At 36.9% G+C, this 10,624-nt stretch overlaps 1 protein-coding gene across 1 annotated transcript; it reads left to right on the forward strand.

The window, feature by feature from the left end:
• Positions 1-1,396: 1,396 nt before the first annotated feature.
• On the forward strand, positions 1,397-8,110 carry LOC127416520 (mitochondria-eating protein-like). Its single transcript, XM_051655951.1, has 9 exons — positions 1,397-1,495; positions 2,111-2,229; positions 2,429-2,524; positions 3,434-3,568; positions 4,462-4,693; positions 5,031-5,189; positions 5,565-5,740; positions 7,137-7,260; positions 7,742-8,110. The coding sequence occupies exons 2-9, from the start codon at positions 2,168-2,170 to the stop codon at positions 7,832-7,834; spliced, it is 1,077 nt and encodes a 358-aa protein (XP_051511911.1). The 5' UTR covers positions 1,397-1,495; positions 2,111-2,167; the 3' UTR covers positions 7,835-8,110.
• The last annotated feature ends 2,514 nt before the right edge of the window (positions 8,111-10,624 follow it).

A 10,624-nucleotide genomic window follows, 5' to 3' on the forward strand; every position in this document is an offset into this window, starting at 1 on the left:
TCATACACCCTACCATATCAATGGCTGAATTTCCTGTTCCCACCTCCTGTCTTCTATATGATATTTATTCTACGTCTTCCCTGTGACTCTGCAGTCTTCCATTCCACTTAGAATATGAACTGCAAGACAAGTACACTATGCAGGTGTCTATGCTGCTTGGTCTGCATACAGTACAAAAAGTTGATGTCTTTCTTTTCACCATTATTCCCATTCTACATTAAATAAATTCTGACAGTCTCTTCAGCAAACTGAATAAGCAAGACTAAATAGTTGTGTCATATAAGAGTCAGGCACTTCAACACTGAAATATGGTTATTAGGTTGGCTTGAAAGAGCCAACCTACTGAACTACTATTTAAACTTAATATTCTTCTTCTTCTTCTGAGACTACAGTTTCTAACACTAACTCCTCCTAGAGCTTTCAAGCTACAGTACACGCACCAAGCTCGGCATATACCTTCAGACTGATCTCGAATAGTGTGCTATATCTTTTCTAATTGATCGAACTTATGGTTTTCCCACAGCGGATGATCAAAAATCTGAAAAATCCCATTCACTTACATTGATGGAATGTTCAGATGAGCCAAGACTATTCAAACTCCAACTCAAATCTGAGCCACCAACAGAAGGCTTTAACATGCTTTAGGCTGCTCTTCTATCAAATCTCTATTTCTATCTGTCTCTTTTAATATGCTTTGGGCCACTCTATCGAATCTTTTTTTCTATCAAATTCAATCAAGGTTTACTTGAATGACTGTTTTTACAATATTGCCATATCAATACAATATTTATATGTGTCTCTATCTGTTTCTTTCTTTCTATCTATCTATCTATCTATCTATCTATCTATCTATCTATCTATCTGTCTATCTATCTATCTATCTATCTATCTATCTATCTATCTATCTATCTATCTGTCTGTCTGTCTGTCTGTCTACCTGTCTGTCTGTCTATCTATCTATCTGTCTATCTGTCTGTCTGTCTGTCTGTCTGTCTATCTATCTATCTATCTATCTATCTATCTATCTATCTATCTGTCTATCTGTCTGTCTGTCTGTCTGTCTGTCTATCATCATTAGCGCACCCTAGCAACCAAAACCCATTGGCTGTGTCTCGTTTAAATGAGGCTTGTTTACTGTAAAAGAGGACGCTCGGTACACTGCAGCCTTCAAAGGACACGTCCTAGCTAGCACAAAGCCTTCAAAATGAGACACAGCTTGTCTGTCTATCTATCTATAAACTTTCAGACTAGGCTTTTTAAAGCCAACCTAAAGTTTGTCCACAAAATTTTCAATCTAGTTACTCCTTAATGTCTGTTGAAGAAAAAAGTATAACACGTGTATTATAAAAAGCAGATTCTCTGTCCTCTCTCTGCTTCAGGGGGGCATTATGCAGGGGCTGACACACTGAAATCTCGCCTCTTACCATGGCTTGGCTCCTGCTTCACCATAGCGGCTTCATCCGTCTCCACGGATACCAGCCTCAGCCTCATTCAGGTCAGTGGATTAAGCCAGAATTCTTTGCTGATTTCTTTAGCAACAGCAGTTTGTGTTTTTTATAGCATCATAGCATGGTTATGTTCATGAGTGAAACAATTGTTTTTCCCAGAATAGTATATTAACATGCTGCTCTTACTATCTCTGCAGTATATAGTATACTTAGCACAGAGTGCAAATTTTATATATGCATGGAATACATGGATGACCTACTGCATTTGCCAAAATGTGCAGTAAACAATAGATTACCTTCCATTTCAGGGTGATGAATGAACCAGAAGTAATTATAGCTGTGAGTTTTTAAGCATTATTTTATCGGACTGCTACAAGTTAAGCCATTTTTGATTGGTGATAACTGAACGCCACTCACATGCAATGTACTGATGTCATGTGACAACAATGTAGCATACTACTCTTTGGAACATTTATTGTTGTATAATGCCAACTGTTTCACTTACAATAATAAAAATATAGCAGCCTGTATAAAGCTGTACATTTTTTAGTACTGTAAGTGGTAAGCTAGTATTGCATTTTGAACATAGTTTATGATTCTGAGCCATACTGCTGTAGATATACTTGCATGAATGTATGTGTATTTCTGTGTTGGCTGATTAGGAGTCTGTGGAAAAAGATCGGAAGATCCGTGAACTGTCCTCTGCTCATGAGAGTGACATGCAGAACATAGAAGATCTGTTGTGCTCCACACGGATCGAGTTGGACTCCGTTAAACAGGAGTCAGTAACAATTCTAGGAACAAGTCTAAATCAGATTAAAATTCTATATAGATACAGGACTCAGGAATGTCTGTTAACATAAAATTCTGTTCACTTTTATAACTAGCTAGGCCTGATCATACAGTAGAAAGCATGACTTGCCCAAAGACTCTCAATATAAATAAATAAAAAAGTTACTGTGTAATTTATTTATTCCCAGACTTACCGACACTCAGATTGAACTGGATTCTACAAAGAATAAATCAGCAACCACCCTTTTGGCCACAGAGGATGAAATACTACATCTAAAGGCAGAGTGAGTCAATTAGGAACAGTTCACCCAAAAATGAAAATTCTCTCATTTACTCATCCTCATGCATCCCAGATGTGAATGACTTTCTTTCTTTTACAGAACACAAACAAAGATTTTTCAAAGAATATCTCAGCTCTGCAGGTCCATACAAGGCAAGTGAATGGTGAACAAAACTTTAAAGCTCCAAGAAGTACATAAAGGCATCATAAAAGTAATGCATGCGACAAGTGGTTTAATTTATGTGTTCTGGAGCGATTTCACCGATTTTGGGTGAGAACAGGCCAAAATATAACTCCTTTTTCACTATAAATAGTGACATCAACAGTCTCCTTGGCGATCATGAATTCAAGCCAAATTACACTTCCTAGCGCCAACTAGCACTCTGCGCATACGTCAAGCACTAGGAAGTGTAACTGAGCTTGAAATTATGATCGTGTCTAAAGACTGCAACGGCAAGATGTACAATGAAAAAGGAGTTATATTTTGGTCTGTTCTCACCTAAAAGTGATTGGATCACTTCTGAAGACATGGATTAAACCACTAGAGTTGTATGGATTACTTTTATGCTGCCTTTATATGCTTTTTGGAGCTTTGGTCACCATTCACTTGCATTGTATGGACCTACAGAGCTGAGATATTCTTCTAAAAATCTTCATTTGTGTTCTGCAGAAGAAAGAAAGCAAATACATCTGGGATGGCATGATGTAAATGATGAGAGAATTTTCATTTTGGGTGAACTATTCCTTTAAGTCTAAATTCCTATTTACTGTACATGTTTGTTTATTTGTCTCCTGGACAGTTGTGGTGCTGTTTATGAGTCATACTGAGTGTTCATTTGTATAACAGTAGGTGAAATGTTTGGGAATTCAATATTTAGATGTTTGCTAAATTATGGAAATGTGTGTGTGACAGGTTGCGAGCAGCTCAAAATCAGGTTGATATGTATAAGAGAAAGGTTGAAGTACTGGATGACTATGAGAGGCAGGTCAGAATCCTACATGATGAGGTCTCTTTCCTCACTGCTGAGAAAACCATGCTGCAGGAGCGGTACGTTTGCCATGTACACACACAGCTGAAAGGTGCTGTTCTTTAGGTGCAAATAAGCCTTAATGGAATATTCCAGGTTCAGTATAAATTAATCTCAATCGACTGCATTTGTGGCATAATGTTGATTACCACAAAAATGTATTTAAACTTAAAAAAAAAAAAAATAATAATTCTTGAAAAAGAGCAAAAATGAACTGGATTCTACAAAGAATAAATCAGCAGCCACCCTGTTAGCCACAGAGGATGAAATACTACATCTAAAGGCAGAGTGAGTCAATTGTAATTAAAGGAATAGTTCACCCAAAATCTGGGTTACAGTGAGGCACTTACAATGGAAGTGAATGGGGGCCAACCCGTAAATGTTAAAATATACACTGTTTCAAAAGTATAGCCACAAGACTTAAACAATATCCGTGTTAAGATGATTTAAGTGTGATAAAATATCTTACTAACCTTTTTGTGTGAAGTTATATCCAATTTTACAACTTCGTTGCCATGACGATGTAACAGCATAAACCCTAAAATGACCATAAAAATAAACAACTTTACAGCTGAAATAATACATGTCTTTTACAGAATAATTAATGTGTTTTCATAAAATTACAAGCTTCATATTCCTGCCTTTAAAACCTCCAAAAATTGGCCCCATTCATTTAGAGTGTAAGTGCCTCACTGTAACCTTGATTTTTGCTTTTTTTTAAAGAAAAGGAGGGAATAGTCGAAATAATTTTTTGTGCTAATCCAAATTATGCTAAAAATTCTGCCAATTGAACTTAACTTGTTTTGAACCCGGAATATTTCTTTAAATAATAATTCTAAAGTTCTAGTGCTTGTAAATGTCTATGTAACTTCTTCTCTTCCTCTTGTCAAAGCTTACTGTTTCTCATTTCCAGATTAATCAGGAGCTGTTCACCTAGTCCTCTTCCCCGCCGGAGTCGCTCTGTTAGCCCTGTGAGGGGTGAGTCTCCTACACGCGCCCAACTCACCAGTTCCTCTCGGCACGCCCGGTTGGTCTCCCGTTTCTCAGACATGTATGCCACAGAGAGACTGGAATCCCAGAGTCTCCTTCGCAAATACATAGATGACCTGGAAACAGTCCAGAAGATCATTTTCATTGCTGTTGTGGTAAGTACACCAACAACACTGCAGAAAACTGCTGTTGTACTTAAGAATACTGGTAAGAATCTATTATCAGCCCTGTGACAGTATGAATGTTATGACCCTTTTTTATAGGTTATAAAACATATTAAACACCATATGTAATAGTTATTCTATTTAAACTAACCTGAACCAAGATTAGACAACATTTCTCAGAATTTTCTTTATTATTGCTGCCAGATCAAAACATTTCCTCTCTTATTTGTCAAATGAGAAACAATCCTTTTGATTGACTGTAATATTCTTTGTACTATCTAATCAGCAGGGAAGATGTTGTAACCATTTTTTTTTTTTTTTTCAATAGGAATCATTCCAGGCTGCTAAACTGGCCTATCGGCAGTTTAAAATACGTGTGAGGAAGACACTTTCCTCCACTCACATTGGTCCTGAGAGCCTGGAGGATGCAGTGGTGGATTACATAGTGAGAAATCTGGACCTGTATGATGTGCAGACCAGTGTTAATGTATGTGTGACCTCCACTACAGCAACACCGCAGCCTTTTTAATTATTAAAAATGGGGCACATTTTGAAATTCTAGATAAACAGAAACAAAATAAATCTCACACACCTCACAAAACTTCATTTGATCTTTATTTCAAATGAAACATTTCAAATTATATGTGCTAGACTGTGAGTATAAAACACTGTGGGATGCTTGCTTATTTATTAAATGTTTTTTAATAAATATCTAATCTAAATCCTCTTCCCTTGCTTTTTCAAAAACTGTTCTTAAACCTTTCTTTGCCCAGAAATGTTCTCTGTATATTTGAAAGAAGTTTCCTTTACAGTTGTTAAGTGACATACAGTATAATGTAATTGTCCAATTTCCATGTCTTAGGACGTGATAAATGCGATGAACGTAAACCCGCGCATCTCTTTCCCTCCGGAGGTGGACTTTGTTCTGATCAGCAGCTTCATTAGGGAGGCGTGTCGAATAGCCTTTGCCATGCAAACTCTGGACCCACCACTAGACCTGGCCTTCAGCTCGGATGGAGAACTCTACAGTGACGTGAAGTCAGTGCAGTTCAACAATTATATGCCCTCACACATACACACAAACTCACACTCATATTCAAAGCAAAACTAGAAGGAAAATAGAAGCTAAAAGTATTGTGCATACCATAAATTATTACACTGTAATGTTTCCTTTTTTACACTATATTTGTTGTGAGCTTGTAAAACATCCCATGTAAGTTATGTTCATTCCCTTCCTATGTTCAAAAACCCTCAGTGATCTTAAGAACCATAACTAGGGGCCTGGGTAGCACAGCGAGTATTGATGCTGACTACTACCCCTGGAGTCGCGAGTTCGAATCCAGGGTGTGCTGAGTGACTCCAGCCAGGTCTCCTAAGCAACCAAATTGGCCGGTTGCTAGGGAGGGTTGAGTCACATGGGGTAACCTCCTCGTGGTCGCAATTAGTGGTTCTCGCTCTCAATGGGGCGCATGGTAAGTTGTGCTTGGATCACAGAGAGTAGCATGAGCCTCCACATGCTGGGAGTCTCCGCGGTGTCATGCACAACGAGTCACGTGATAAGATGCGTGGATTGACGGTCTCAGAAGCGGAGGCAACTTGAGACTTGTCCTCCTCCACCCACATTGAGATGAGTAACCGCATCACCACAAGGACCTACTAAGTAGTGGGAATTGGGCATTCCAAATTGGGGAGAAAAACGGGATAAATAAAGAAAAAAAAGAACCATAACTAGTTTTTTTTTTTTTTTTTTTTTACTTAAAGGGATAGTTACCCAATAATGGAAATTCGTCATCATTTCTCACCCTCATGTTGTTCCAGACTTGTAGGACTTTCTTTATATTGTGGAACACAAATGGAGATGTTAGGCAGAATGACATTCTTAGTCAACTTTCACTTTCATTGCATCGTTTTTCCATACAATGAAAGTAAATGGTGACTAAGGCTAACATTCTGTCAAACATCTCCTTTTGCATTCTGCGGAAGAAAGAAAGTCAAATGGATTTGAAAAAATATGAAGATTAGTAAATTATAACAGAATTATTTATTTTTGGGTGAACTATCCCTTTATGGGTTATTTCGCAACTGGACACTTGTCATTTATGTTGAACAGAATCCAAATGTAACCAGAACAAATTCCTGTACCTGACACTTACTGGCAAATTAAAGTGATTCTGATTCTAAAACTAACATCTAGCATACTGAGATGCACATTACGCTGAGACTTTCATGAATGCTCTACAAAAACAAAAACAAATGGAGACACACAGACACACACACAAGTAAACTTGGAACCAGGGAAACAAGATAACACAACAACCAATGACATGACATAGACAGAAACTAGAACTAAACTTCAAAATAAAAGACAAGAAATGAACAAAAAGCATACAAACATGTGACACTCACCCATACACACTCTTTCTCTCAATCTCAGGTATAGGCGCAGTTTTGACTCTGAGTTTACTGCTCCACTGGTGGCACATCATGTGTGGCCTGCGCTGGTGGAGGGCGACACTGTCATACTGAAGGGAGAAGCAGTCACCAGGAGAGGAGCTCTGGTATGTGGAAGCCATTCAGAGAAAATCAATCAAAATAGCATTCGCACTAGTCATGACATACACATACCTGATAGGATTAGAAGAAAAGCTATAAAAAAAGTATTAAAGGGATAGTTCACTCAAAAATGACTCACCCTCATGTTGTTCCAAACCTGCACGACTTATTTTCGTTAGGGAGAATACAGTCACCATTCACCTTTTTTTCTCTATACAATGAAAGTGAATGGTGGCTGATGCTAACATAATATCTCCTTTTACGTTCCATGGAAGACAGAAACACATACAGGTTTGGAACAATATTAGGGTGAGTAAATAATGATAGAATATACATTTTTGGGTGAACTATCCCTTTAAGGAGTCAAGCTACTGCAGATTTTCAGTGGAAAGTTGAATTAATTTTGATTAGCTTCATTCAATTACTTGTACTTTAGTTAAAGAGTTTAAAAATGATGTATATATGGATGAATGTGTTTTTCTCTAGTGGAGAAGCAGGAGTCGTAGCTCCAGTCCTGTTCATTCTCGCTCTCGCTCAGGAAGCCCCACCCGCACATTTGTGAGTTTCTGTGTTGACTGAAATCTCAGGCAGTCAGTCTTCCAATGAACCTTTCTAGAAGTGAACCAGGAAAACAATAAATACATTGTCCACAATTTATCATTAGTTTATTAGTGTCTATTAGTTACATTTTCTTCATATCTCTCTTGCACATGCTTCCTCATTGAGTCTGAGGGTTAGTACCATTACTTAAAACATTCTTCCTTAAATTTATTTTCTAAATCAATTCTCCATAAATTATTTAATAACAGTGATTTTGCCAACTGGTGCTTTGTGGATGACTTTTAAGTCCTCTCTTTCTATGTGTCAGATGCCCAGCCATAGTCGAAGTCCCTCACCTGGACGTCTCTCAAGTAGTCGACTTTAAACTTCATATATCTGACCTCTACACGGTTTACACTGGAAAAAGACCACAATTGCTTAAAAGCTGCATTATATGTTATCAACAGAATAATTACAACATAAAATATTTCTCAGCTTTAAAATATTCCTTTCTAAGTGGTGGAAGAAGTACAACAATGGAAAAACAAGTATCTTTACAAATTACTCTGTACTTGATTTGAGTCATTTTTCATTGAAGCATAAAGCACTGTTTACAAGAATAACCTGCACCCTAACATTTCATGAGTGATCTCCAATATTTTATGGTGATGGCACATTGCAGGGGCTCAAAATGATTGGCCAGTTAAACCTTAATGTGTTAGATCAGCACCATGGATATACATTATAATAATCTGTGATTCAAAGTGGAGAGAGCACCTATCTAAGTATTAACTCATTACTTAATAGAAGAAAACGTGCTGGCTAAGGTGCTTTGCTTGTCTGTATGATAACTGGGCAAGTTCTTTAAGGTGCTATACTTTCAGTTTGTTTTTGTATGCAGTGTATTTTCATATATTTGTGCAATTTGGATTTTGTTTTCTCTAAAGCAGGAATGATAAATTAGATAAATTCTGTTGTCCTTTAGGTCTTGAAAAAGTCACACCTGAACATCAGCACTTTTGTTCATATTCGCTGGAGAAAAGCATTCATTAGCTATTTTGCATTGATATCTGTACTGTATTTCTGTCATTACTTTAATATCAGAGCTGATAGTGTTTAAACTGAATTTTCATTAATTGTTTCATCTTTGTAGTTCATTTCGACTAACAGTACTCAACATTTTTTTATGTAGACAATAAAATAATCTTTCACAAGGCTGTATTGTACGCATTCAGTTTAAGGCCATTATTTTGGTTGGCTACTGTCAGTTTTATTATCTTGTAATTTTGGTGCTAAATGTTTGAGTTTACTTCCATACTAAAGAATGGTCTGTGTATCTAACAGCAATGGTGAACACAGCCGTACAAATTCTCAGTTTCACAGTATGGTTTGGTGCTCAGCCTATTTCCCTACTTTTGACATTCTTTTTAAATCTCTGTCAAGGAGAGTACTTTTTTAAAAAGTTGAATCTGTTGTCTCAAATCATTAATTAAAATGTGTTTTGAACAAAATGTGTGAGGCTGAATTACTAGTAGAACTAAAGTGTGATAGTTTTAAGTTCTGCAAGGTAAGATTAACTTTCACATAGTCATCTGACAAAATGATCTGATTCAATAGGCAATTCAACAGAGTAAAGAAACAAACAGTAAAAATGATTAAAGGATTTGTAATCATTTTTGGACATGTATGTAAACATTTTGGTTTGGTATATCCAAGGTGGTTCTTTTGCTGTGCACGTGTCACATACTTAGTTCTCATTGAGAAGTGATAATGGAATGGATTAACACAGACATGCACAGTGGGCCCATTTTGACAGCTGGAAAAGGCAATATGCAATGCTCGGCAAGCAGAATTAATCAGAAATGGTTGTAATTCAGTTAAGATATTATAAAATGCCAAAAATGATCAAAATAAACCTAAAATTGAGATTTCCTTGGCCAATGTTTGCCAAGTTTTTAAACATTTTTTTTTTAACAATTCTTTAAAAATGATGTTTATCCATGAATATTCAGTACATATAACAAAAAGTTACATTATGATGACATTAGAATTGTCTTCAAAGCTTGAAGGACACCAAGTCCAAACATTATTCTCTCTGTGCAAAATTTCAATTGCCACCGCTAGGGGCCACCCAAATTCCACTTCACCGAAGAGGACACTGACACTGAGGGACTTGATTATGAAAACACATGCAGTAAAATAAATGAATTTTTTTTTTTTTTTTTTTTTTTTTTTTTGAGGATACAAACATTTCTGAAGGACGTGTAGTTACAAAGAGAGACTTTTATACTGTCACCACAGACATACTTCATTTAGATAAAAACTTAGCTATGTCCCTTGCTCGTAAACGTAACAAAGCAATGGTGCCATTAATCTGACTAGATTTCTCTAGGAGATAAGGAAACATGTCTGTTTTGTCCTCTATTTGGTAAGGACTCTAAAAAGCATCTAGCTATTTATTTCTGACCATGGAGATGGAAAGTTTTTAGAGTGGAATCATGGAATAAGATCAATTGTTAGGTAGGCCCCGTGATTACAAGACATGCTTCAATGTGCCAGCTACAGAGGCATTATGCTTAAGAGACATCCATTTGCTGACTGCAAATAAAAGCCGCATTATATAGTTGCTATGGTACCGGATAACATCCTGCTGTCTTATGGTGAGCCAAAAAGAGAGTATAAAGCGATGTAATTGCAGAATGATTGCAAGGCCAAGTCATACTGGTGAATTATAATGCAGGGACGAGGGACCAGTAATACAGGCAGGCGGAGCATGAACTCATACTCTGAGGCTATCATAATTTTCCTGAAATATACAAATACTGTATG

The sequence above is a fragment of the Myxocyprinus asiaticus genome, chromosome 25 (genome assembly GCF_019703515.2).
Source record: "Myxocyprinus asiaticus isolate MX2 ecotype Aquarium Trade chromosome 25, UBuf_Myxa_2, whole genome shotgun sequence".
Lineage (NCBI taxonomy): Eukaryota > Metazoa > Chordata > Actinopteri > Cypriniformes > Catostomidae > Myxocyprinus > Myxocyprinus asiaticus.

Coding starts and splice junctions, on each gene's coding strand:
- LOC127416520 (XM_051655951.1), top strand. CDS start 2,168: ATGCAGAACATAGAAGATCTGTTGTGCTCCACACGGATCGAGTTGGAC. Junction 2,230..2,428: donor TTGGACTCCGTTAAACAGGA/GTCAGTAACAAT, acceptor ATTTATTCCCAG/ACTTACCGACACTCAGATTG. Junction 3,569..4,461: donor AAAACCATGCTGCAGGAGCG/GTACGTTTGCCA, acceptor TCTCATTTCCAG/ATTAATCAGGAGCTGTTCAC.